The 27,536-nt window shown below is 64.9% G+C and overlaps 1 protein-coding gene across 1 annotated transcript; it reads left to right on the top strand.

Annotated features, from left to right (window-relative positions):
* The first annotated feature begins 296 nt into the window (after window positions 1–296).
* Window positions 297–19,781, top strand: THBS2 (thrombospondin 2). Its single transcript, XM_055135402.1, has 22 exons — window positions 297–386; window positions 4,368–4,435; window positions 5,695–6,251; window positions 8,602–8,686; window positions 9,467–9,660; window positions 10,897–11,037; window positions 11,143–11,239; window positions 11,705–11,872; window positions 11,945–12,121; window positions 12,548–12,721; window positions 13,254–13,381; window positions 13,447–13,599; window positions 13,969–14,187; window positions 14,274–14,381; window positions 15,080–15,239; window positions 16,136–16,254; window positions 16,837–17,071; window positions 17,356–17,583; window positions 17,702–17,973; window positions 18,700–18,797; window positions 18,906–19,045; window positions 19,317–19,781. Exons 1-22 carry the CDS (start codon window positions 361–363, stop codon window positions 19,322–19,324), a joined length of 3,555 nt encoding a protein of 1,184 aa, XP_054991377.1. The 5' UTR covers window positions 297–360; the 3' UTR covers window positions 19,325–19,781.
* The last annotated feature ends 7,755 nt before the right edge of the window (window positions 19,782–27,536 follow it).

Below are 27,536 nucleotides of genomic sequence, written 5' to 3'. Positions count from 1 at the left end.
AGCTCTGGGGAGCTGCCCCTGCCGTCCCCTGCCCTGCAGGGTGGACGTGGTGTGTCAGGGGGAGACTCTGAGGCCAGGGCTGGAGGCCATGACAGACTCATGCCCCACTCATACACATGGCACTCACCGTCCACACATCCCTCATGGCATGCATGGTACATACTCCCAGCACACACTCTGCACCCCCGGGGCACCTCACTGTGCCGTCTGGTCTATCTCTTCAGCTGGCCCAGTGCTGGCCCCATCACCCACCAAGTTGACCCATGCTGTGGTGTCCTGCGCCAACACCCAGCCCTGGCTGGCACCTCAGAAGTCTCTTCCAGCTGAGAACCACAGGATGTCTCTTCCCCTGGGTCCAACATGATCTCCCCACTGTGGCTGAGAAGGTGGGTCCCACGTGATCACTGTCCCTGTGGCTGAGAAGGTGGGTCCCACACGATCACACTCCCTGCAGCCCGGGAAGGTGGGTCCCATGTGATCACAGTCCCTGTGGCTGAGAAGGTGGGTCCCACATGATCTCATCACTGTGGCTGAGAAGGTGGGTCCCACGTGATCACTGTCCCTGTGGCTGAGAAGGTGGGTCCCACACGATCACACTCCCTGCAGCCTGGGAAGGTGGGTCCCACATGATCACAGTCCCTGTGGCTGAGAAGGCAGGTCCCACGTGATCACACTCCCTGAAGCTCAGGAAGGTGGGTCCCACACGATCACAATCCCTGTGGCTGAGAAGGTGGATCCTACGTGATCTCATCACTGGCTGAGAAGGTGGATCCCACATGATCAGGAAAAGCCAATGAACAAAGTCACATTTCACTCAAAGGCTGAAGAATCTGGTGCCAGAGGGAAGGTGGAAGGGGGAGTGGCATGGGGTAGGGCGCTGAGGCAGAGGGACAGCCAGAGGCTGCACCATCGGTCCAACTAGTGACTCCATCCTGCCGCAGGGACCCTTCTCAGTACCACTGAATAGCTCTCAAGTTTCCAGCCTCCAGAGCTGTCCTGGGAGCAGGAGGTCCGCAGACCGAGCACAGCTGTCTCAAAGAGGGGGACTGCCTTCTGGCTTTGGTGACAGCTCCAGGGCAAGGACTGCCTGAGGAGCGTTGGTTGCTGGAAAGGGAGGAGAATCTCACCTCACCACCGTGGCGGCTCTCACGGTCCCTAGGTAGCCCATGGAAGAAGCCGTGCTGAGGTCACGTCAGCTGCACAGCCGTGTCTGGGATGCCAGATCTGGGCTGAAACAAACAGGTGACTGGAGGGCCCCGTGGAGCTGCCCCTCAACGGCCTCACCTTTGCAGGAAGGACTGGACGTAGGAGCTACTGGCCCCGGCTAACAAGTAGCGGGGACCCACCAGCCTGGAATGGGTGGCAGCTCTTGGCGTGTGCCCTGGGCCAGGTGGCCATAAGCCTGGAAGTCTGGTCAGTTCTGGGCCTGGGGCCTTCGGACCAGCTGCGTGGGGTCTCCGGTGTGAGCGCAGGCAGCAGGGCCCCTGCACCACCACCCCTATGCTGAGGCTAGGACCACGGCTCCAGAGTCAAGCGCTTTCAGGCCTCTGGCGACTTGTGCCAACCCAGAGGCCATGCAGATGCGTGTGATCGCTGACCGTGCACTGCAAAAGCTCCGCCTGCTCACAGTGGGGGTCGAATTCGTTTCTGCCACTGGGTGTTTGGTCACCACTGGAATTTTCTGCCTTTTCTGGCTGGAGGCTGGGTTCCCGGCTCTGGGGCAAACACATACAAGCTCTTTCTCCCTCTCCCCCACTCTGTCTTCGTCTCTCTCTCACACACACATACTCACACACACGCACATGCTCGCACACGTATGCACAGCCGGCTGGTAGGCACCAGCTCTTTGTGCTCATGCACAGATTTCTGCCAGGTAATACCGAGATATGTGGATGCCACTCGGGTGGTGCTCCAGCTCCAAAGATTACCTGCCACCCTACCACAGCTATGATCCAAACCCAGCACCTCAGGCACTGACCTAGCACCTCAGACACCGAACCAGTACTTCAGACACCGATCCAGCACTTCAGACACCGATCCAGCACCTCAGACACTGATCCAGCACTTCAGACACCATCACATCACCTCAGATACCAATCCAGCACCTAGGTCACTAATCCAGCACCTCAATCACTGATCCAGCACTTCAGACACCATCACATCACTTCAGACACCAATCCATCACCTCAGACACCGATCCAGCACCTCAGACATCGATCCAGCACCTCAGACACTGATCCAGCACCTAAGACATTCCTCAACAGAGCTGGCATGGCCCCAGGCTTGCACCTGAAGGACAACTTTCAAACCCAGGCCCCAAAGTCAGCCCTCTGAGCTTTGAGACCTTGTGCCCTCACACAGGTGTGTGATGTCACAGGTCATGTGACCTCTTGTATAGGTGATGCCACAGATCGCATACCTCATGGATATATGAGACCACAGGTTACATGACCTCATGGGTGTGTGAAACCATAGGTCACATAATGTCATAGGTGTGTGATGCCACAGATCACATGACCTCATGGGTGTGTGACACCATAGGTTGCATGAGCTCATAGGTGTGTGATGTCTTAGGTCATGTGACCTCTTGTATGTGTGATGGCACAGATCACATGACCTCATGGATGTGTGAGACCACAGGTCACACGACCTCATGGGTGTGTGATACCACAAGTCACTTGACCTCATGGGTGTGTGATGCCACAGGTCACTTGACCTCATGGGTGTGTGAGACCGCAGGTCACATGACCTCGTGAGTGTGTGAAACCACAGCTCACATGACCTCATGGGTGTGTGATGCCACCCATCATATGACCTCATCGACATGCGACCCCAAGGTTCTGTGACTCATAACCTCACCTGGTGTGTGACCCCCCAAAGATCATGTGACCTACCAGGTCTGTGTTCCATAGAACATGTGACCTCACGGGTGCTCTGTGCTCTCACTCGCCTTGTCTGGCCTTGCCGTCCTGCTCATGAGCCTCTTTGTGGCCAGGGCGCTGGGGGCCACGTGAGCCAGTGGATGTGCAGCTGGCATGCAATGGGCCTGGAGGAGACAGCCTTGGCACCTCCCCAGCTCTGTCCATGGCCATGCCCGCATCAGGACCGCCCCCGTCTGCCCAGGGCTCTGGCCAGAGGCAGGCTCCCTGGGAAGCAGGGCTCTCGGGCCAGGGTGTGGCGGTGGGAGCCCAGCTCTCGGGGAAACCAGCCCGCACCGGAGCTCAGCACTTTCTCTCGCCTCGGGAGCGCGGCCAGGCTTTTATTTATAGGCTCGATTTCCTGAAAGAAGCTGGGAAAGTCCTCCCTGCCTGTCTGGCTCCTCCCCTGCCGCCCTGCGGGGGGCAGGAGCAGGGGGGAGGGCCCTGTGCCAGCGCGGGAGCAGAGGGGACGGAAGTGGTTCGAGGAGGAGGCCCGGAGTCGGCGTCTGCTGGACGGTGCGCACGGAGGGGATATAAGGGCGCGGGAGGCCCCTCGGCAGCTGCCTCCCTCCCGCCTCGGAGCCGACCGGGACACCCAGTTCCCAGCACTGACCCCCGGCCACCCTCCCGGCCACACGGCTTCCCTCTGGGTAAGAGCCGGGCAGAGATGGGCTGTGTGCTCCTCTGGACAGGGGCGAGGGGACAGGGGACGGGGCTGGCATGTGTCCCGGGACGAGCCTGAGCAGCAGGCAGCTGGCAGAGGGGGCTGGGGCTCTGCGAGCACCCGTTTGTCTGCCCCTGCTGGAGCCTCCCAGCCCCCACTCAGAGATGCTCCTGCAGGACGGACGAGCAGACGTGGGGGTGGCCAGGGGGCCCCGTAGCTTGGTGTGTCTGTGCATCTCGGTGTGTGTCCACACGTCTCGGTGTGTCCATGCCTCTGTGTGTGTGTGCCCTGTGTCGGGCCCTAGGGCTCTTGCTCGTGATCCCTGCAGCTGCGAGTGGGCGCTGCCCGCTGGGCTGTCTGGCCCTCACCCCGCCTCTCGCCACTCATGCTGGCCCATGGTGCCCTCGGTGGCCACCCAGCGGGAAGCTCTGGCTCGGCTCAGCCCTGCCCTGCTGGGTGCCCGGGTGCTGGGCGCTGCTGGGCAGGCAGACGGGCTCCCGGAGGCTGTGCAGGGTTAAGAGCGAGCGGCTCCCACGTCCTGGCCCCCATCCCGCACCCAGCCGGGCGGCCAAAACCCCCGATGGAAAAACCGGCTGCAGGAAACCAGCAGCTTGAACTCTCCGCCTCGTCCTCAGCTGACGTCTGCTCTGGGCCCGGGCTCACGCTGCTCTCTGCTGGCCCCGTCCGGCCTCCCTGGCACCGCGTGGCCATCTGCGGGGGCCCCGGCCCGTCCGCAAGACGCTGAGAGTGCGGGCAGGTGTCCTGACGCCCTGCTCCCCCCACAGGCGCGTGGCGATGGCCTGGCCGCTGCTGCTGCTGGCGCTGTGGGCCCCCGGCGGGGCCCTCGGCCTGGGTGAGTGGGCCCGGTGCCCCAGGCACAGCCGGGGGGAGGGCTGGCCGCACTCGGAGCTGGGGAGTGCAGGGCGCCTCGTGGACGCGGGACCCGATCCCCAGGGCCCCGGGCCCCCTGCCAGCCAGCCCGCGGCTCCCTGTCCCCACGACGGCAGCTGAGGGCTCCCCAGGCTTGGCACCGTCTCTGCTTCGGGCTGTCCTGGCCCTTCCACTGCCCACTGGCCCGGAGCCCTCCCGAGGGCCGCCTGGTGCTGGGGGCGTCCCCACGGCTCGGCGCAGCTCCAGGAGAGGCACACGGGGGTGGTTCCTCCTGCCCCCCCCAGATAGACAGGGGATCCGAGGAGTAGCCAGGGTCACCCGGGAGGGGTGGGCTAAGGGTCATCAGATGCCAGGAGACACACTGGGGACAGGATGGGCCCTTCCAGCAGGGTCACCCCTGGTGCCCTGGGCCTCCCCGCTCAGTGCTGTGCCTCCCCCCTCAGTCTCTGTGCCTCCCCTCAGTGCTGTGCCTCCCCCCTCAATCTCTGTGCCTCCCCCCTCAGTCTCTGTGCCTCCCCCTTCAGTGCTGTGCCTCCCCCCTCAGTCTCTGTGCCTCCCCTCAGTCTCTGTGCCTCCCCCCTCAGTCTCTGTGCCCCCCCTCAGTCTCTGTGCCTCCCCCCTCAGTCTCTGTGCCTCCCCTCTGTGCTGTGTCTCCCCCCTCAGTCTCTGTGTCTCCCCACTCATTCTCTGTGCCTCCCCTCTGTGCTGTGTCTCCCCCCTCAGTCTCTGTGCCTCCCCCCTCAGTCTCTGTGCCTCCCTTCAGTGCTGTGTCTCCCCTCTGTGCTGTGTCTCCCCCCTCAGTCTCTGTGTCTCCCCCCTCAGTCTCTGTGCCTCCCCTTCAGTCTCTGTGCCTCCTCCCTCAGTCTCTGTGCCTCCCCCCTCAGTCTCTGTGCCTCCCCTCTGTGCTGTGTCTCCCCCCTCAGTCTCTGTGCCTCTCCCCTCAGTGCTGTGTCTCCCTCCTCAGTCTCTGTGCCTCCCCCCTCAGTCTCTGTGCCTCCCCTCTGTGCTGTGTCTCCCCCCTCAGTCTCTGCGCCTCCCCCTCAGTCTCTGTGCCTCCCCCCAGTCTCTATGCCTCCCCACTCAGTCTCTGTGCCTCCCCCTCTCAGTCTCTGTGCCTCTCCCCTCAGTCTCTGTGCCTCTCCCCTCAGTGCTGTGCCTCCCCCCTCAGTGCCATGCCCCCACTTGGCGCCCTGTAACACCCTCCTCGGCTCCCTTGGGCAGCTGGTGACCGGGACGAGGCCGCATCCTTCGACCTTTTCAGCATCAGCAACATCAACCGCAAGACAATCGGCGCCAAGCAGTTCCGGGGCCCGGAGCCGGGCGCGCCCGCGTACCGCTTTGTGCGGTTCGACTACATCCCGCCTGTGAGCGCGGACGCCCTGCACCAGCTAGCCGCGGCCATGCAGCAGAAGGACGGCTTCTTCCTCTCGGCCAACATGCGACAGGACAGCTCCTCTCGGGGCACGCTACTCGCCCTCGAGGGCCCCGGGGCCGCCCAGAGGCAGTTCGAGATCATCTCCAACGGCCCCGAGGACAGGCTGGACCTCACCTACTGGCTCGAGGGCCGGCCGCACCTCCTGTCCCTGGAGGACGTGGGCCTCGCCGATGGCCAGTGGAAGAACATCACGGTGCAGGTGGCCGGGGAGAACTTCGGCCTGTATGTGGGCTGCGACCTGATCGACAGTGTCCGGCTGGAGCACCCCTTCTACGAGCAGCTGGCCGCGGACAGGAGCAGGATGTACGTGGTGAAGGGCGCCGGCCGGGACAGCCACTTCCGGGTACGTGGCTCGGGGCCTCTCCGGGCACGTGGGGGCCAGGGGGCACGTGCTGTGCACGGCAGGGAGAGGCATGCAGGCAGTGGGACACACCTGGAGATCATTCTCATTGGACCATGCAAATGTACATGTCCCTCACACACACAGTCCACCACATGCACGTAGATGTACACGCAGACACACACATGCTCACAGGAATACACATACACATGCACACAGGAGCCCCATACACATGCATAGATGCACACAGATTCACACACCACACACAGGAACCCACATGCACTGCACAGAGGTGTACACACAAGTGCACACACCACACAGAGGAACCCACGTACCTTGCACAAAGATATACACACAGATGCATACATAAGCCCCCCACGCAGAGATATACACAGTTGTACATACCACCCACATGCATGTGCACACACCAAACACACTGTACATACACACATGCACACACATGACATGCAAACAGGCAGTGCTCATACCATGCACACACCCCACTTTCTGAAGAGGCCGCAAGCAGGTAGCCTGCAGTCAGCTTCTAGCCTGCTGATTGAGTCTGGTTCTCAGAGCAGCATGGCCTGACGGCAGGGGCTGAGGATGGCCAGGGGCTGGGGGACTGACCCCTCTTTGTCTGTGAGTGACCCGCTCACATGGTGGGCACTGGCCATGGCTCGGACTCCCTCAGAAAGGGCAGAGGCAGCCCCTGGCTGGGCTAACCTTTCTGGACTGGCCCTGGGACCCTGGAGCACTTCTTCCAGAGTCTGCACCTGAGAGCTCAGGGAAGCTGGAGTCAGTCATGGGGGGAGGACTCGCAGGGCTCAGTCTGAGTAATCCCAGCTCGTGCTCCCCCTGTCCACTCCTGCCAGAGCCCACACTGTCCAGGCTGCTGGAGCACTGGGCTCCCTGGGCCGGACCCCGGGAAAGCACAAGCCAGCCTCCGTCCAGATGGCCCTGGGCAGGGGCAGAGACCCTGGCTGCCATGTCCTCCTCCTCCTCCTCTTCCTCCTCCTCCTGCTCTTACTCCTGCTCTTCCTCCTCCTCCTGCTCTTCCTCTTCCTCCTCCTCCTCTTCCTCCTCCTCCTCCTGCTCCTCCTCCTGGTCTTCCTCCTCCTGGTGTTCCTCCTCCTGCTCTTTCTCCTCCTCCTCCTCTTCCTCCTCCTCCTCCTTCTCTTTCTTCTCCTGCTGCTGCTCCTCCTCCTGCTCCTCCTCCTCTTCCGCCTGCTCCTCCTGCTCCTCCTCCTCTTCCGCCTGCTCCTCCTGCTCTTCCTCCTCTTCCTCCTCATCCTCCTGCTCTTCCTCCTCCTCCTGCTCCTCCTCCTCCTGCTCCTCCTCCTCTTCCGCCTGCTCCTCCTGCTCTCCCTCCTCCTCCTCCTGCTCCTCCTCCTGCTCCTTTTGCTCCTCCTGCTCCTTCTCCTCCTCCTCCTTCCCTTCCTTCCCTTTCTCCTCCTCCTTTTCATCCTGCTCCCTTTCTTTCTCCTCTTCCTTCTCTTCTTCCTTCCTTCCTTCCTTCTTTCCTTCCTTCCTTCCTTCCTTCCTTCCTTCCTTCCTTCCTTCCTTCCTTCCTTCCTTCCTTCCTTCCTTCCTTCCTTCCTTCTTCTTTCTTCCCACACCCAGTGGTGCTCAAAGGTCACTCCTGGCAGTGCTCAGGGACTGTCTCTGTACTGAGTTGGACCTGGTTGGCCCCATGCAAGGTCAGCTTCCTCCCCGCTGTGCTATGGCTCTGGCCCTCTCTTCTCCCTGACAGCGTTCTGTGTGAGTTCTTGGAAGGGGTCTTAGATAACCCGAGGAAGTCAGGGCTGCGGGTGGGCATGGCTGGAGGCACTGAAAGGCTCAAGGGCTGTTCTGTAGGAAGGCTCCAAGTGATGGTGCCACGTGCAGTCAGGCGGGGAGACAGTGTGTGTGCAGGGGGACGGTGCTTGTGCAGGGGGACGGTGCGTGTGTAAGGGGATGGCATGTGTGCAGGGGGGACAGCGCATGTGCAGGGGGATGGCGCGTGTGCAGGGGGATGGTGTGTGTGCAGGGGAGACAGCATGTGTGCAGGGGGGTGGTGTGTGTGCAGGGGGGAGATGGCACATGTGCAGTGTGCAGGGGGGATGGCATGTGTGTGGGGGATGGTGCATGTGCAGGGGGGACTGTGTGTGTGCGTTGCAGAGGGATGGTGCATGTGCAAGGGGACAGTTCATGTGTGGGCAGGGGGTCGCCATGTTGCAGGGGACAGTGTGTGTGTATTGCAAGGGACAGTGTGTATGTGTTGCAGGGGACAGTGTGTGTTGCAGGATGACGGTGCGTGTGTGCTGCAGGATGACGGTGCGTGTGTGCTGCAGGATGACGGTGTGTGTTGTTGCAGGGTTTGCTGCAGAACATCCACATGGTGTTCGAGAACTCTGTGGAAGAGGTGCTGAGCAGGAAAGGCTGCCTGCAGGGCCATGGAGGTAGGTGTGCGGCGGGGGGCATGGCCGGGGAGGAGGTTGCTGATGGCCGTCCCGCAGTCCCAGCCACCGCGTGGTCACTCCCTTGCTGGGTGACCGCTGACCGTGTCTGGAAGGGGTCAGTGTGGCCTGGTGCAGGGGCTTCGTGCAGGCTCTGCAGGCCCCCGAGCGTCCAGGCTAATGGCATGTGGCTCCTGGTCCCAAGGACACCACAGGTTTGGTCGGGCTGGTCTGCGAAGTTCTCTCACAGTGCTCAGAGCTGCCTCGGCTGTCCCCGGGAAGCCCCGGAGGCCGGGGGACCCCCAACGCCCGACGCTCGCAGTTGAGTTCTCTGCAGCAGCGCCTCGCGGCTGGGAGCTCACGAGGGCCCCTCTTCTGGCTCTCCAGTGAGGCCGTGCCAGGCTTGGCCGCAGGCAGCGACCTGCCCTGCCCGCCCCTTCTCTTCCTCAGAAACAGCCCAGGGCCTCCGACGTGACCGTAGCCCACAGGACACCTGGGAGAGCGGGGCGCTGGCCACCCGCTGGGAGTGCCAGGAGCCCCCGTGAGGGCCCCTGCTTCCTGGGGCTGGGTTCACTGCCCAGTGGGCCCCAGCTCCCGAGCCCGCCAGCTGCCTGTGGCTTAGCGAGGGGCTGCTCAGGGCAGGGCTCTGGTGGGGCGGCAGTGGGAGGCCGTGGCCCCGACCTTCCCGCCCGCCGCGTGGGTCGGGGGCGCCCAGCTCTTCTCCTGGCCCAGGCGGCACTCACACGCCTGCAGCCCTGGCCTCTCACTGTCCCCTGTCAGCAGCAGAAGCCAACGCCATCCGAGAGGACACGCAGACGCTCTACCTGGGCCCCCAGCTCCCGCCCACGGCCCTGGGCCGCATGCAGCTACAGCCCGGGGTGTGTGGACACTCGTGCGAGGAGCTGGGCGGCCTGCTGCAGGAGCTGGCCCAGCTGCGCGGCGTGGTGGCACACATGCAGGACCGTCTGCAGGCCGTGGTACGCGCGGGCAGGTGGGCGGCGCCCAAGGGCAGCGTGCGGGGGGCCTCAGGGACCCTGTAGCCCCCAGACTCGAGAGCCAGGCAGGAGGCCAGAGACAAGGCCGCGTGGGGAGCACATGGGAGCACATGGAGAACACATGAGAGTACACGGGAGCACACAGGAGCACACAGAGAGTGCACACTCCAGGCAGGAGGCCAGAGACAAGGCAGCATGGGGAGAACACGAGACAGGGGGAGCACACAGGAGCACACAGCGAGTGCATAAAGAGCACACGGGAGCACACAGGAAGCACATGGAGAATATGCACGGAGTACATGGAGAGCACACAGGAGCACATGAAGAGCACACAGGGAACATATGGGGAGTACATGGGGAGCACATGGAGAATGCACAGGAAGTACATGGGAAGCACACGATGAACACATGGGAGCACACAGGAAACACATGGAGAGCACACAGACTGCACATGGGATCGCACGGGAGCACATGGAGAGCATACTGGGAGCACACTGGAGCACACAGGGAGCACATAGACAGCACACATGAGCACATGGGAAGCACACGAAGAACACACAGGGAGTACACGGGGCGCACATGAGAGCATACAGGGTTACACGCAGAGCACACAGGGAGCACATGGGGAGCACGTGGAAACACACCAGGAGCACATGGGAGCACATGAGGAGCACACCCACCTCGGGACCCCAGGCTAGAGGATTTCCCCACCTCAGGGACCCCAGGCTAGTCCCCCCCTCAGGAGCCCTGGTTACCCGGGGCTAGAGGGTTTCCCCACCTCAGGGACCGCAGGTTAGTCCCCCCCCTCAGGAGCCCTCGTTACCTGGGGCTAGAGGGTTTCCCCACCTCGGGACCCCAAGTTAGGGGTTTTGCCCACCTCTTGGCCCCCAGAATCGAGGGTTTGCCCCAGGGGGCGGCCCGGTGCTCCTGTAGATTCTTTCCATGGACCAGCCTCCTGATCTGGGCCCTGGGGCCAGGGGTGCCTGTGTCCGGACCCCCTTTCAGGGTGGACTTCAGTTTTGGGGTCATGGGAGTGGGCAGCTGTCCTGAGAGGCTGCATGAGCCCCAGAGCCCAGCCCAGGCAGTCTTGGGGGAGATTGCTCCCGGGCGTAGCCTAGAGGGGTCTACAGCCACGCCGGCCCGGGGGGCTCTCTCTGTCCACACACTCCTGCCCCAGCCCGCGTCTGCTGCGCATGCTCACCTGCCTCTGCCCCGCAGTCTAGCGAGAACCAGCTCTTCCTGGAGATGATCGGGGGCCCCCACAGGACACGGAACGCGTCCGGGTGTCTGCAGGACGGCCGCTTCTTCGAGGAGAACGCCACGTGGGTGGTGGACCGCTGCACGACCTGCACCTGCAAGGTGAGGCCCGGCAGAGCCCGTGGGCGCCCACAGGGCCAGGCCGGGTGCCTTGGGCTGCTCCTGCCCCAGTGCTCGCCTCCCACCAGCAGGCCTCTCTCCCCGCAGAGTCTCAGGACCATCTGCCACCAGATCACCTGCCCGCCGGCCACCTGTGCCAGCCCAACCCTGCAGGACGGCGAGTGCTGTCCCTCCTGCGCACACGGTGAGTGTCCACCGGTCTCTGCTGCTGTTTGCAGAGGGAGCGTGTCGGCATGGGGGGACAAGCGAGTGAGCGTGTCGGTGTGAGAGTGTGTCAGAGTGTATCCGTGTGTGAGTGCATGTGAGTCAGAGCATGTGTGTGGGCATTGAGTGCATGTGACTGAGCATATGTGTGTATATGTGAGTCGCCATGTTTCTGCAGTGTGAGTGCTTGTCTGTGTGTGAGTATTGTGTGCACTGTGGCAGTGTGTACGTGTGTGCCTGTATGTGTGAGTACACGTGAGCGTGTGCAAGCGTGTGTCTGTCCTCGGGGCAAGCCTGTGCCCGTGTGCCTGTGAGGGTGGTCCCAGCCCGGTGAGCCCTACGCTCTCCTCCAGCCGCCCCCCAGCTCTGGTTCTGGCCCCCTGGCCCGGGGGCAGACTGGCTCCCGCAGTGCACCCGACCCTCCCTCCTGTCCCTCTGCCCGCAGTGGTCAGCGAGGAGGGCTGGTCGCCGTGGGCCGAGTGGACCGAGTGCTCGGTCACCTGCGGGTCGGGCACACAGCAGCGCGGCCGCTCCTGCGACGTGACGCTCAGCGCGTGCCGGGGCCCATCCATCCAGACGCGCGGCTGCAGCCCGGGCCAGTGCGACTCGCGCGGTGAGTGTCCGGGGCAGGCAGGCGGGGCGGCCGCGCGTTGGGCAGCGCCCTGACAGCCCCTGCCCTGTGCAGTCCGGCAGGATGGCGGTTGGAGCCACTGGTCCCCCTGGTCGTCCTGCTCGGCCACCTGCGGAGTGGGTGTGGTCACGCGCATCCGGCTCTGCAACTCCCCGCTGCCGCAGCTGGGCGGCCAGCCCTGCCGGGGCGGTGGCCGAGAGACCCAGGCCTGCGAGGGCCAGCCTTGCCCAGGTGAGCGGGCGCCCGGGGCGGGACCAGGGCTGCCCACCTGCCGCCCGGCCCTCCCAGCCGGAGCCCCCGGGGCCCAGCACAGGGTCCGGACACCCACGTGGACACTCACCCGGGCGGGACAGCCCCGGCCTCCTGCGTCCACGCTGGGCCGGGGCTGCCCGAGTGTGGACAGCGGGTGCCGGGCGCTGGCACGTGTGTGCTCGTGGTTCCTGTGCCCTGCCCGCCGGGTGTCCACGCGGGGCCCTGCCGCCCTGCCGAGGGTCTGGGTCAGCCGCCCTCCGTCCAACACCCCGTGGCGGCTCCAGACCCAGGCCCTGGCGTCCTTGCCGCCGCTGTCCCTGCTGGGCCCTGGACACTGGCCATGCCCCCTTCTGGGCTCCCCTCCTCCCCACGCTGTCCCGCGTGCCCAGCCTGTGCTCTTTGCAGTCGATGGCCGCTGGAGTCCCTGGTCCCCGTGGTCGGCCTGCTCGGTCACCTGTGCAGGTGGCCTCCGGGAGCGCACACGCGTGTGCAACAGCCCCGAGCCACAGCATGGTGGGAAGGACTGTGCCGGAGACCCACAGCAGCACCAGATGTGCAGCAAGAGACGCTGCCCAATAGGTGGGTGGGGCTGGGGGAGAGGGGGGGAGGGGAGGGGAGGGGCGGGGGTGAGGGAGGAGAGAGGGGGAGGAGAGGATGAGGGAGGGGAGGGGAAGGGTGGGGGTGAGGGAGGAGAGAGGGGGAGGAGAGGATGAGGGAGGGGGTGGAGTGGGGGAGGGCCAGGGGTGAGGGCGGAGAGAGAGGGGGTGAGGGAGGAGAGAGGGGGGAGGGGAGGATGAGGGAGGGGGTGAGGGAGGAGAGAGGGGGGAGGGGAGGATGAGGGAGGGAGGGGAGGGAGAGGGGAGAGCAGGGGTGGCGGGGGAGGGGCGGGTGGGGAGGAACAGGGAGGAGGTGGGCTGTGGGGCTGGGGCTGAGGCTGTATGGGTGTGGACGGCGGGTGGTGTGTGCAGAGGCAGCCATGTGGGGTGGACAGTCGCCTCGTGGCCCTGACCCCCACGTGCCCGGCCCCACAGGGAGGAGCTGACCGCGGCCCTGCGGCCTCCCTCTGTGGTGGGCTCCGCGGGCCCCTGACGTCCATCCGTCTGTCCCGTAGATGGCTGCTTGTCCAACCCCTGCTTCCCTGGAGCCCAGTGCAACAGCTTCCCCGACGGCTCGTGGTCCTGCGGCTCCTGCCCGCCCGGCTTGCTGGGCAACGGCACCCTCTGTGAGGACCTGGACGAGGTGGGTGCCACTGGGCCGGGGTGGGGAGGGGGCGGGCGGGGCTCACACGTCTGTCTGTCCCGCAGTGCGCCGTGGTTCCCGACGTCTGCTTCACCGCAGGAGGCAGCAGCCGCTGTGTCAACACCCAGCCTGGCTTCCACTGCCTGCCCTGCCCGCCCCGTTACCGCGGCAACCAGCCCTTCGGGGCGGGCCTGGAGTCGGCCCAGACAGAGAAGCAGGTGAGAGGGGCAGAGCTGGCGGGGGCCTCTGACCCTCCCCGCCGCCCCCCCCCCCCCGCACCAGCTGTGGGCAGGCCCTGGGGGGCAGAGGTTCCACCACCCGCGTCCTGCTGCTCTCAGCCAGAGGCATGGACTGCGTCCCTGCACGCCTGGTACCCCAGAGCACCCGGCACCCCGCACCCCTGCACGCCTGGTACCCCGGAGCACCCGGCACCCCGCACCCCTGCAACCCCAGAGCACCCACCCCTGCCCCCACACCTGTGCACTCCCCCAAAGACCCGCACCCCTGCACCCCTGCACTCCCAGAGTCCCGGGGCACAGGCCCACCCTCCCCCACGTGCACCCACACCCTCCCTCCTCTGCCGGCAGGTGTGTGAGCCCGAGAACCCCTGCCGGGACGAGACGCACAGCTGCCACCAGCACGCGGACTGCATCTACCTGGGCCACTTCAGCGAGCCCATGTACAAGTGCGAGTGCAGCACGGGCTACGCGGGCGATGGGGCCCTCTGTGGGGAGGACTCGGACCTGGACGGCTGGCCCAACCGCAGCCTGCCGTGCGCCAGCAACGCCTCGGCACACTGCATGCAGGTGGGCGCCCGCCCAAGGGGCCCCCGTCCCCCACGCGGGCTCCCGCCTGGCCCGAGGGGGTGCTCACTGCCCGCCTCGCGCTGCAGGACAATTGCCCTCTCCTGCCCAACTCCGGGCAAGAGGACTTCGACCTGGACGGGGTGGGGGACGCCTGTGATGAGGACGACGACAACGACGGCGTGACCGACGAGCAGGTGTGGGGGGCGGGGGGCAGGTGTGGGCACGGCAGGGAGCAGGTGTGGGCACAGCAGGGGGGAAGATGTGGGCACAGCGGGGGGCGGGGGCAGGTGTGAGGGGCGGGGGGCAGGTGTGGGCACAGCGGGGGGTGGGGGGGCAGGTGTGGGCACAGCGAGGGTGGGTGACAGGTGTGGGCGCAGCGGGGGTGGGGGGCAGGTGTGGGCACAGTGGGGGTGGGGGGTAGGTGTGGGCACAGCGGGGGTGGGGGGCAGGTGTGGGCACAGCGGGGGTGGGGGGGCAGGTGTGGGCACAGCGGGGGTGGGGGGCAGGTGTGGGCACAGCGGGGGTGGGGGGGCAGGTGTGGGCACAGCGGGGGGCGGGGGGCAGGTGTGGGCATGGCCGGGGGGGCAGGTGTGGGCACAGCGGGGGGCGGGGGCAGGTGTGGGCACAGGGGGGGCGGGGGGCAGGTGTGGGTACGGTCGGGGGGGCAGGTGTGGGCACGGCCGGGGCGCAGGACCGGGATCCCGGGGGGCCGGGGCAGGCAGGGGCTGGGCTCTGCCCGGCTCCCCTCCCCTCACCACAAATCCTCGTGGGGGCACCACGGGCAGCCCAGGCACCTTGCTGTCCCTGCACCCCTGTGCCCGCGGCCGCCCAGCCCCGGGTCGGTCCCGGGACCCGCTGCCGGAGGCCTCCTCGCCACTCTCGCTCTTCGCAGGACAACTGCCAGCTGCTGTTCAACCCTCGCCAGCTCGACTACGACAAGGACGAGGTTGGGGACCGCTGTGACAACTGTCCCTACGTGCACAACCCTGCCCAGATCGACACGGACCACAACGGGGAGGGGGACGCCTGCTCGGTGGACATCGACGGGGATGGTCAGTGCCCCTCAGCAGGGCCCCAGGCTGCGGTGGGCGTGTCCCGGCCCAGGCCAGCCCGGTGGTGGCCCCAGGGTCCCCTGCCCACCTCCGGACCCCCAGGGCTGCCACTGCCCCCTGCCCCAGGCAGCATCCAGGCTCCTGCCTGGCTCGTGCGAGGCTGAGGCTGTCCTGCACCACCGGCCTCCACGTGCAGAGCCCCCCGAGCCCAGGCTCCAGGCAGCACGGGACGGGGGCAGGGCCCCGGGCTGGGGCACCCTCGCTGCAGCCCCTGTGCCCAGCTCCAGCTCTGCTGCTGACCCTCCCGTGTCCCCCCAGAGGCCCAGGCCCAGGCCCAGCTGCAGGGCTGCTCACGCCTCTGCACGCTCTGCTCTCTGATCTGGCGCGTGTCGTCCTGGGTCCACCCTGGGCTCCTGTGGCTGCCCCCACCCCACGCCTCTCATCATATGGGGTCTGGTCCCATCATGTAGGACACACATCTAGCCAGCCCCGTCCATGCCAGCGTCCAGCACAGGCCAAGCCCAGCCTTGTGTCCATCCGGGCATCAGTGCCAGCCACCCTCCAGCCCTGTGTCCATCCCAGGTGTCCAATGCAGGATGTGCCCATTCCTGTGTCCATCCCGGTGTCCACAGCAGGACACGTCCAGCCCTGTGTCCATCCCGGGCATTCAGTGCAGGACACGCCCAGCCCTGTGTCCATCTGGCATCCACCATAGGCCATGCTGTGGGAGTGGGAGGCTCTGGGCTCCATGCAGAGCCCAGGTGGGGGGCAGCCTGGGTTGCTGTGGCTCGGGGGGTCACCAAGGCCCCAGGCAGCACCTTTCTGGAAGTCTCCGTGCAGGCGACCAAGGGCAGGAAAGGCTCAGAGCCTGTCAGCGTCCTTCTCAATTCCCACAGACGTCTTCAATGAGCGAGACAACTGCCCCTACGTGTACAACACTGACCAGCGGGACACGGATGGCGATGGTGTGGGTGACCATTGCGACAACTGCCCACTAGTGCCCAACCCTGACCAGGTGTGTTGGGGGGGAATCACCTCCCAGGTGTGCGGTCACCTCTCAGGTGTGGGGTCACCTCTAGGGGTGCAGGGGGGTCACTTCCTGGTGTGCAGTCAACTCCAGGTGTGCAGGCCATCTCTAGGTGTGGGGTCACTTCAGGTGTGTGGTCAACTCCAGGTTCATGGGGTCACCTCCAGGTGCATGGGTGCATGGGGTCACCTCCAGGTGTTCAGGTCACCTCCAGGTGTGGGGTCACCTCTAGGTGTGCATGTCACCTCGGGTATGCAGGTCATTCCCAGGTGTGGGATTATCTCCAAGTGTGCAGTCTCCCCCAGGTGTGGGGTCACCTCCAGGTGTGGGGTCACCTCCAGGTGCACAGGGTCACCTCCAGGTGTGGGGTCACCTCCAGGTGTGTGGGGGTCACCTCCAGGTGTGGGGTCACCTCCAGGTGTGCAGGCACCCCCAGGTGCGTCCTGTCCTGTCCCGGCCTGTGCGGGTCCCTGCTCTGGGCTGGACCCTCGGGGAGAAGGCGCAGCCCCAGGCGCCTCATGCTCGTGGGGTCTGTCCACTCGCGTGACACCAGCCGGGCGTGTTCCACAGACGGACGTGGACAACGACCTGGTGGGAGACCGCTGTGACAACAACGAGGACATCGACGAGGACGGGCACCAGAACAACCAGGACAACTGCCCCTACATCCCCAACGCCAGCCAGGCCGACCACGACCAGGACGGCCGCGGGGACGCCTGCGACCCGGACGACGACAATGACGGCGTCCCCGACGACAGGGACAACTGCCGCCTGGTGCCCAACCCACTGCAGGAGGACGCGGACGGTAGGGCCGGGGCCGCGGCACCCACGCACCCCCACGGCCAGGGGCAGGTCCCCGACACGCACCCCCACGGCCCACGGAGGCAGAGGCGGGGTCCCTGGACGTGTGTCCCCCAGCACATGGGGGGCGGGTCCCTGGATGGCCCCATGCACGCCCGGAGCCCCTGCTCAGCACAGTGGGACCGAGCCTGAGGGGGCTGTCCTGGCATCGGGTAGCCCAGTCCCCAGGGGAAGGTTCCGGAGCTGTGTCCGCCGTGTGCCTCTGCTGAGTCTCTTCCTGCCGTGCAGGGGACGGGCGGGGGGACATCTGCAAGGACGACTTTGACAACGACACCGTTCCTGACATCGACGACGTGTGTCCCGAGAACAACGCCATCAGTGAGACAGACTTCCGGAACTTCCAGATGGTGCCCCTGGACCCCAAGGGCACCACCCAGATAGACCCGACGTGGGTGATCCGCCACCAGGGCAAGGAGCTGGTGCAGACGGCCAACTCGGACCCCGGCATCGCTGTTGGTGAGGAGCTGAGGCGGGCCGCCTCCTCCCCGGGCACTGGGCGGGCTCCTCCTCCCCCGGGCGCCGGCGGCTGCCCATGGCCTGTGCCAGCAGGGCCCTCTGGTGCCTCTGCCCGCAGGCTTCGACGAGTTCGGGTCGGTGGACTTCAGCGGCACCTTCTACGTGAACACGGAGCGTGATGACGACTACGCCGGCTTCGTGTTCGGCTACCAGTCCAGCAGCCGCTTCTACGTGGTCATGTGGAAGCAGGTGACACAGACCTACTGGGAGGACAAGCCCACACACGCCTATGGCTACTCGGGCGTGTCGCTCAAGGTGGTCAACTCCACTACGGGCACTGGGGAGCACCTGCGCAACGCACTGTGGCACACAGGGAACACGGAAGGACAGGTGAGCACCAGGGGGCAGGGAACACGGAGGGACGGGGAGTATGGATGGATGGGGAGCACGGAGGGCTGGGGAGCATGGAGGGGCGAGGAGCACAGGGATGGGGAGCACAGGGATGGGGAGCATGAAGGGATGGGGAGCATGGAGGGATGGGGAGCACAGGGCTGGGGAGCATGGAGGGACAGGGGAACACAGGGCTGGGGAGCACAGAGGGACGGGGAGTACAGGGCTGGGGAGCATGGAGGGATGGGGAGCATGGAAGGATGGGGAGCACGGAGGGCTGGGGAACACGGAGGGGCGAGGAGCACAGGGCTGGGGAGCATGGAGGGATGGGGAGTACGGAGGGCTTGGGAGCATGGAGGGATGGGGAGCATGGAGGGATGGGGAGCATGGAGGAACGGGGAGCTCAGGGCTGGGAGCACTGAAGGACAGGGAGCACAGAGGGACGGGGAGCACAAGGCTGGGGAGCATGGAGGAACGGGGAGCACAGGGCTGGGGAGCACAGGGCTGGGAGCACTGAAGGACAGGGAGCACAGAGGGACGGGGAGCACAGGCACAGAGACACTGGGGGCGGGGAGCATCAGGACAGGGAGCGCGGGGGACACTGAGTATGTCTGGCCCTGGCTGCACCCCGTGAGCGTCCCTAGAGGCAGTGGCTGTCTCCCAGGATCCCCCAGACTCCCGCCCCCGGGTGGGGGGCACGCCCAGACTCACAGCAACACCCCCCAGGTTCGCACCTTGTGGCACGACCCCAAGAACATCGGCTGGAAGGACTACACCGCCTACAGGTGGCACCTGACCCACCGGCCCAAGACGGGCCTCATGAGGTGAGCCGGGCCGGCACCCGCAGGCACCCGCCCTCCCCGCCCTGTGGGCCCACCCTCTCTCCGAGAGTCCCGGGGTGTGCAGGGCTGTGGTGCCGTCCTCCCGAGCAGGGTCCTGGTGCACGAGGGCAAGCAGGTGATGGCGGACTCGGGACCCATCTACGACCACACCTATGCCGGCGGCCGCCTGGGCCTCTTCGTCTTCTCACAGGAGATGGTTTACTTCTCGGACCTCAAGTACGAGTGCAGAGGTAGGGCCAGCACCGGGCCGGGCCGCAGGGCGGCCACGGGGCGGGGGCAGAGATGGACACTGGGAGGGATCATCCGAGCCTGGACCCTTTCACGGGCGTCGGTCAGTCCGTCCTCCCAATGCCCACGTGGCATGGGGCCCTCCGTCCCCCGCCCTCCCCTCTGCCCCCCTCCTCCGTCCTCCCCACTCCTCCCCCACCCCCTCCCTCCTGCCCCCCTGCGGGAGGGCTGCAGCAGCCTGCAGGTCTGGACGCCCGTGGGTGTCGCCGGCAGATGCTTGAACAGACAGCAGATCCCGGACGTGCTGTCGGCGCCTCCGCGCTCTCGTCCTTGACCCACGCTGAGTGGCCGGTCACCTGGGTCAGCCCAGCCCTGGGAGTGAAGACGGCGGAGGCTGCTGCGAGGGTCTGACGGCGCAGCGCGGGCCCCTCCCCTGCCCCACCGGGACCTTGTCACACAGGGACGGCGCGAGCACTGGGGCTTGGGTGTGTGTTTTACACCCCCGGCCGGGAGGCCGGCACCCGGGCCTGGCGGGACACAGGACGTGCGGCCGCAGGGGGCAGGGCCCGCTCTGCTGCGGGAGGCGGCTCATCGAAGAGGGATTTCTGGACAGGCCGCCAAGGGCAGGCTGGGCAGCCGGAGGCGGACGGCTCTGCCGTGCCGGGGCGGCTCCCGCCCAGCTGGACTGTGCCACCGGGCTCCGGCAGAAACGTCTCGTTATATTTATTAAATGGCTAGAGAACACGTTCTGGTTGCCCGTGACTGGTTCTGAGCACTACCCAGTGGCCAGCGCAGAGTTCCGGGGGAAAGCGGCAGCCGCAGTGGCCCTGGTCAGTGTCCGGGACTTGACATACGGGTCCCGTCTTGGCAGGACTCAGGGACCCGACTTGGCTCCAGGCAGCCAGCTCGAGCCTTCGGGTGCCCACCTGCCCCCTGGCCAGCAGGCCCCTCCTGGCGTGCTGCTCCCGTGTGGACGCTGCCCAGGCCTGGCCCGGCCCGGTAGCCCCCCGCCTGTCCCACCGTAGAGAGATTCCCTACTGAGCCTCGAGCCTCATTTTCCTGGGCCAGGAGTGACCGTAAGTGAGCCCACAGTGGAGGCCCAGAGCCCAGAGCCTGGGCGTGGCCACCTGGCCCGGCACGGCCCCTCTGCTGCCCGGGACTGACCCTGTGCCTGTGCGGGGTGAGGCTGTGTCTCATCCGAGCCACTGCCCTGTCCACAGGGTCCTGCAGCCAGCCGGGGCCCGGGGTCCTCACTCTCGCTGGCTCTATGGGGACCCAGGCGCAAGGGCCTGGACAGGTGGACAGGGCACCCCCAGCTCCTGGTCTTGTACCCAAAGGCCCTGGAGCCCAGGGCCACTCACCCGATGTGGCTGGGGACCCAGGGACTCAACCGCAGCCCGCTCGGGGCTCTGACTCTGGCCTGAGTCACCAGCCCCGCCCCTGCACTTGGTCCCCAGGTGAGTGGCTCAGGCTTCTGCGAAGGCAGGCGGGGCCACCTGGGGGTCGTCAGAGGGAGCGGGGTTGGCCTGAGCACAGCCATGGCCTCTGTCGCTCTCCCCCCATCTGGGCACACTGATGGGTTCTGAGGAGACCACCGTAGAGCTGAGTCGAGCTCCCCGAGCTCCTGGAACTGGTATGCACAGACCTGGCCTGCAGCACGGCCCGAGGCCCCGGGAGGTGCAGAGCAGAGAGCTGCCCTGTGCCCTGCCTGCATACCTGCCTGACACACTGCTGAGGGGAGCACCCAGCCGGGGCCATCTCTGAGCATCTGAGAGGGAGGAGCTGTGTCACCTCTGAGGGATGAGGGAGGAGTTGTGTCACCTCTGAGGGATGAGGGAGGAGCCAGGTTGTTTCTGAGGGATGAGGGAGGAGTTGGGTCACCTCAGGGGTCACTTCTGAGGGATAAGGGAGGAGCCAGGATGCCTCTGAGGGATGAGGGAGGAGCCGGTCGCCTCAGGGGTCGCCTTTGAGGGATGGGAAAGGCCCCAGGTAACCTCTGAGCCCACCAAGCACGTGTGAGAGGATCCAGCCCTTTGCCTGTGTGGGAGTTAGCGGGATCTGGGCACAGGTTGTTTGTGCCAGTGCTGCGTCACCTCTCAGAAGTTTTGCCTGTCAGCCCTGAGGAGCCGGAGGTGAGAGTGCAGAGGAGAGAGCAGGGCCCGTCCAGGAAGCCGGGAGGGCTGGTCACAGGGGTCCCAACCAGCCCCAGGCACAGGCTCCTCTGCCTCCTTCGTCAACCGACTCGTGATAAAGGAAGGAAAATCCAGGCCTGAAGCGGTGCCCAGCACAGGGCCCACAAGGGGCGGGAGGCCAGGGAGCCATCATCTCGGCTGCCCACCAGCCCTGCGGCCCTGAGCGCCACCCAGCAGGGGCGAGGGCCCACCACATGCCCACGGCGGGGCCCTCAGCCCTGTGGCAGGGAAGAGGCTCCGGCAGCTCAGCTCCCCCACAGGCCCACACCCACAGCTCTCTCCCTGCCCTCTGCGGGAAGTGCTCCTCAGGGGCGCTGAGTTCTCCCCCCGTGTCGCCTGCCACAGCAAGGCTGCCAGCAGCTCTACAAGACATGCAGCCGAGCCTCATGGCTCTCACACAGCTGGGCCAGCGTCTGAAACTGCCGCACGCAGGGCTGGAGAGGCACTCCACGGCCTGACAACTATGAGCCCCAGGGAGCCTACGTGTGTGTATGTGAGTGTGTGAGAGTATGTGTGTGAGAATGTGTCTGTGTGTCTATATGAGTGTGTGTATGTGTGATGTGTGTGGGTGTGTGAGTGTGGGTTAGAGAGCAAGTGTGTGAGAGTATGTGTGTGAGAATGTGTGTCTATATGAGTGTGAGAGTATGTGTGAGAATGTGTTTGTACAAGTGTGTTAGCGTGCAAGTGTGTGAGAGCATGTGTGTATACGTGTTAGTGTGTGTGCCAGCGTGAGTGTGAGAGTACGTATGTGTGTATGCATGTGTGTGTGTGTGTGTGTGTGTGTGTGTGTATGAAGGACCAAGCACAGAAGGGGAGCCCTCCTTCCTCCAGGCCCAGCAGAACTGCCTGAGTGGATGGATCCAGCTGTGAGGCTGAGTGGGGTCAGGGCTGAGAGTGGGGGCAGGGCTAGAAAGGGGGGCCAGTTGCGAGAGCAGGGGGCTAGCAATGGGGCGGGGCTAGCAGTGGAGGCGGGGCTAGTGTAGAGGGCGTGGCTGGCAGCGGGTGGGCGGGACTGAGAGTGGGGGCGGGACTAGCAGAGGGGGTGGGGCTGGTAGCGGGGCGGGGCTGAGAGGGGGCGGGACTAGCGGGGGCGGGGTTGGAAGCGGGGCGGGGCTAGCAGAGGGCGGGGCTAGTCTAGGGGCGGGGCTGGCCGGGGTCCTGCTGGCAGCCCTGTGCAGGATTGACAGGTGCTGATGAAAGCAGAGCGGGCCTGCGCGGTGGGCCTTGAGGTGCGGCGGCCTGCTGGTCTCCTGGGGCCTGGAAGTGTCGGTGTGGGATGTGCAGAGTTCTGTGCAGGCGGCGCCCCTTTGGGTCCCCCGAGCGGGGTGCTACGGGCCGGGAGTGAGCTCAGCGGTGTGGCCTGCCTGTCCCTGCCCTCGGCCCTCCCCACGCCCCGCACCGAGGCCCCGTCGTCCACGAGCAATGCTGAGACAGCTGGGGGTCCCGCCTGGGAAGGGCCGTGCAGCTCTCTGCACCTGCCCCCTGCACGTGGGCGCGTGGTGTCCACAGCGCCCAGCCGGAGCCCTGCTCTGCGGCCCTGGTCCCCAGTGCTGGCCCTGCCGCGCCGGGCAGGAGCCGGACCCTCCTCTCTGGCGCGGCCCCGGAGCTGTGGGAATCTGAGAGGACGCTGACTCAGAATGTTTTTCAGGAATCGCAAGCTGAGAGCCTAGCATGTGAGATGTTTACTTCTTCCTTAAGAACAGAAAGAAATGGAAGCAGAAGGCAGGGGAACTGCCGGCCCAGGGTGCTGGGCACTGCCCCTCCTCCTGCTCCTCTTCCTCTGGTCCCTGCCCCCCCCCCCCCCCCCCGTGTCCGCTGCCCTCGCCCTGCAGGCGGGGACCAGCCCGGTGAGTGGGCCCGAGTGGAGCCGGGGCTGAGGCAGAGCAGCTGTGGGGACGGCCTCTGTGCTCGTGTGACTGCACAGACAGGGGCCAGGGGCCCCGCCCCAGCCCAGGGGTTGGACGCCCCTTCCCCAAGGACGCAGCTGGCCGACGGACTCCACAGAGCCACCGCAGGGCCGCAGAGTGGGGACAGGCGGGGAGGGGTCTTGGAGTCGTCAAACTGTCGTAGGTCTGAGAGAGGCCAAGTCTCCCGTGGCCCTCCCAAGGTCTGTGGTGTGCCCAGCTGCTGGTGTATTGCTCCCCACAGTGCTTCAGGCACACAGTGCTCCCGTGCTTCAGACACAGTGCGCTCATGCTTCAGACACAGTGCTCCCGTGCTTCAGACACACAGTGCTCCCGTGCTTCAGACACACAGTGCTCCCGTGCTTCAGACACACAGTGCTCCCGTGCTTCAGACACATAGTGCTCCCATGCTGCAGATGCAATGCTCCCGTGCGTCCCACACAAAGTGCTCTTGTGCTTCAGACACGGTGCTCTCATGTTTCAGACAGTGCTCCCATGCTTCAGACACAGTGCTCCTGTGCTTTCCACACATAGTGCTCTTCTATTTCAGACACAGTGCATGCTCTCATGTTTCAGGCAGTGCTCCCATGATTCAGATAGTGCTCTCATGCTTCCCACACACACACAGTGCTCCTGTGCTTCATACACAGTGCTCCCATGTTCTCTAAATACACATATTTTCAGGCCAGATGGTTGCAATTTGGTCCAGGCCTACATGGTGTTGGCTCTAGTGTCAAAGACTGCAGATCCCGACCCCAGCCGTGCAGAGGCCCCGACCCCGTCTCTGTTTCCTCCTGTCCACCCAATCTTCCGTAGTTCCTTTGGTTCTCTCCCTCCCTGGAACTTTTGTTTCCATTATCCAGGGCCGAGGGCTTGCCCACGTGGTTCCTTGTCCTGTTGTTCTCTACACCAGAGGACTGAGAACAGCGGGAGTTTGTCTTTCTCCTCTTCACTAGCACAGACCCTCCAGGTCCATTGAAGCCCCAGGCCGCTGGGTGACCCGCTCACTCCTGGCTGCATTCCACCCCCCAACAACCACTCACCTGTCGTTGCACAGCCTGGAAAGTCTCGAAGCAAATCAATGTGGGCAAAGGCCTCTTCTGCAGGCCAAACCAGGACATGGCGGGAAGTAAGGCCGTCCATGGTGCTGGCCCCGGGGCAGGGAGCAAGGCGTTTCTGCTGACTGAGACACAAAGTTCTGTGGAACCGTGGTGAAGGCAGAGGGTGCCACGGGGAAAGGTCTCCCCATGCTGCCACCTTGCTCTGTCTGCAGCAGCCCTGGCAGTGGCTGGAATGGCGCCCTGGGAAGAAGGCGAGGGCACCCCCAGGGACCCCATCAGACCCCCAGTGCTTACAGTCTCAGGGACCCCAGGAAAGAAGCGCAACCTCAGCCCCAGGTGGAGCCTGTGTCTGTGGGGCCTCTTGGCCTGCCCATCACGGGGGAGGCGTCAGGTCCATGCAGCTGTGCTCCTCGTCCCAGAACCAGACCCCCAGGGTGGGCGGAGGGGGGCTAGTTCCCCGGGACAAGCTCACAGTCTCACCGAGTGCTGTGGGATTGTAAACTAGCCCGTGCCGTGGGACCGTCCACGCAGACCAGCACGTGCCGTGGACCGTCCACGCACATCAGCCCGTGCCGTGGACTATCCACACACCCGTGCTGACCCCACAGGTGGCTGCCTGACTGTCTTGCTCAGTTTTACCGACACCTGCATATCTGCTCCTCCACTCCCACTCCAGATCTGGAATTCCACCGGGAATGACTTTAAAGCTCGTCCTCGAGACACACCGGAGAACAGCGAGTCCTGTTCCACACAGCTGCAGCTTGCGCCCAGGATCGGACTCTCGAAGGCGTCTCCATCCACTTGGACTAGTTTCATTCTGAAAAATGTCAGACCGAGCTCCAGGCCGTTTCCTCTCCAACTCAGACACGCCCTTCCCCGCCGGGCCTCACCTCCTCCCGCCAGGCCCTCGCCTGCCAGCTCCAGAAACAGACGCTGGGCGTGGGAAAGCCGTGGGGTGGGTGATGGTGGGTGTGGACCCCTGGCCTTCCTCCCAGCCCGTGGCTGACCAGCTGCCCCGTGCCACCACCTCAGATGTGCCTGGCACACCACATGTGCATTTCCACAGGAAGTGCTAAAATATTTGGTTTTATTCTAGGGGAAAATAGAGCATTTGGAAAATACTCATTTATTCTCTGACTAGAGAACCAGCAGGCGAGCAAGTCCTGGTGAGGAAAGAAAGGATACTTTCTCCCATATGTCGGCCTCCGTCCTGGAGGCCCCGACTGTCCACACTCACCCTCTTGCCATGTGAACAGGTGGAATCCCCGAGCAGTGGGTGACAGGCCCGTGTGGAAGGGAGCCTCCGGCCACCCCTCACTGTGCTCTCAGGACAGGCCAACTGAGAGGTGGTGGACAGCGGTGCAGGGCAAAAGCAGGTAGGAACTGGGTCAGGATGCGAATTTACTCTGGCCGGTACTGAAGATGGACCCAACTGGAAAATTGAGCAAAGGAGCTTGGAGTGGGAACACAGGGTCACAGTTACTTCCCATGGGCTGATGTTGGGGGTCTCCCTGGGAGACTCAGAATATTTGGGCCCCACTTCATGGTTCTGGGGGCAGGGTCGAATCAGGGTCTGCCGCAGGCTGGATTAGTGCCCCCTCCCCATCTAGGGCCTGGGAAGGATCACGTGCAGAACACAAGTCCTGACACTGACCCCACTGGACACTGCCCGGGCCCTGTGTCTGGGGTCTGTCCCTTCTCATTCTCCTGCCCTGCGTCCCCTATGTGGGGTCTGACTGCCATGTCTGCACCCCTGTGTGGGATCGGGGGGCTGCCATTGTCCTCATGTGGGATAAGGGATCTCCCATTGTCCTGTGTAGGATCCTGTGTAGGATTTCCCATTTTCCCCCTGTGGGATGGGGTCTCCCACTGTCCCCATGTGGGATGGGGTCTCCCATTGTCCCCGTGTGGGATGGGGGTCTCCTATTGTCCCCCTGTGGGATGGGGGTCTCCCACTGTCCCCGTGTGGGATGGGGTCTCCCACTGTCCCCGTGTGGGATGGGGTCTCCCACTGTCCCCGTGTGGGATGGGGGTCTCCCACTGTCCCCGTGTGGGATGGGGGCCTCCCACTGTCCCCGTGTGGGATGGGGTCTCCCACTGTCCCCGTGTGGGATGGGGGTCTCCCACTGTCCCCGTGTGGGATGGGGGTCTCCCATTGTCCCCGTGTGGGATGGGGGTGGTTGCCATTGTCCCCTTTTGGGGGCCTACCATTGTCTCTGTTTAGGCTCCTTTGCTCTCCTTTGCTCTGTTTCGCCTTGGGGCCACATCTGCCTTGTGCTCAGGGGTCACTCTCGGCTGATCTTGGGGAACCATCTGAGATTCCAGGGGTAGATGCTGGGTCTAGGCAGGTGCCCTGCCCCCTGCAGCTACTCCCACAGCCATGGAGGGGCAGAGCAGACACCAGGGGCTGGGCCACGTTCTGGGATCTCTGCCCCAATAACTGTGGGGGTGTCACAGCCGGAGAACCTGCACTGTGGGGGCGGGGGCAGAGGGTAGAGGGGTCCCCCACACCAAGCTGAGCCAGGGTTCCAGGCTCCATGAAGCTCCTCTGTGCCAGTGGATGTAGGTGAGGTGCCCAAGGTGGAGCAAGAGCCCAAAGGACCAGGAGATGGGGTCACGGGCAGGATACCGAGTGGCCCTCAGAGTGGCCGGCGCCATAGGCAGCTCTGCTGCTCCAAGTCCATGATCCACAGTAAGTACAAGCCTGCAGCTTCGGGGCCTTTGCTCGGCCACAGAAAACTTATTTTATCATTCCTGTGACTGCAAACCAACCTGACGGTGATTCTGTTCATTAAAGGACAGCCCTGCTTGTGTGGTAGCTCCAAGGCCAGCTTCACAGAGCCAGTGGGGAGGGTGGGGAGAGGAGTGGGCCTGTGGTCAGTGTAAGGAGGGTGTGGCCGGTGTGGCCAATGTGAGGAGGGTGTGGCCATGTGAAGAGGGTGTGGCGGGTGTGAGGAGGGTGTGGCGGGCACGAGGAGGGTGTGGCAGCTCAAGGAGGTTGTGGCTGGTGTGAGGAGGGTGTGGCCATGTGAGGAGGGTGTGGCGGGTATGAGGAGGGTGTGGTCAGTGTGAGGGAATGGACGGTGTGGTCATCAGTGTGAGAATAGTCAGTGGATACTGCCAGTTTTCTCCGCAGTCCTGGCAGATGTGGTGCCAAGGGCCGTGGTCAGACCGTCAGGCTGGACGTGGATCTCAGTATGGTGTGTGGCTGCTGGTCACTGCAGAGAAAACCAGCAGGAACCTCAAGAAGGTTCTGGGGTGTGGAGGCGGGGTCTTCGGCAGACAGCTCTGAGTCGTGCATGAGGGAGGACCTGGTCCCCAGAAAGGTCGGCCCGA

The sequence above is a fragment of the Sorex araneus genome, chromosome 4, assembly GCF_027595985.1.
Source record: "Sorex araneus isolate mSorAra2 chromosome 4, mSorAra2.pri, whole genome shotgun sequence".
Taxonomy (NCBI): Eukaryota; Metazoa; Chordata; class Mammalia; order Eulipotyphla; family Soricidae; genus Sorex; species Sorex araneus.
This window is presented reverse-complemented; position numbering and strand designations above follow the sequence as displayed.

Coding starts and splice junctions, on each gene's coding strand:
- THBS2 (XM_055135402.1), top strand. CDS start 361: ATGATCTCCCCACTGTGGCTGAGAAG. Junction 6,252..8,601: donor GCCGGGACAGCCACTTCCGG/GTACGTGGCTCG, acceptor GTGTTGTTGCAG/GGTTTGCTGCAGAACATCCA. Junction 17,072..17,355: donor ACTGCAGGAGGACGCGGACG/GTAGGGCCGGGG, acceptor CCTGCCGTGCAG/GGGACGGGCGGGGGGACATC.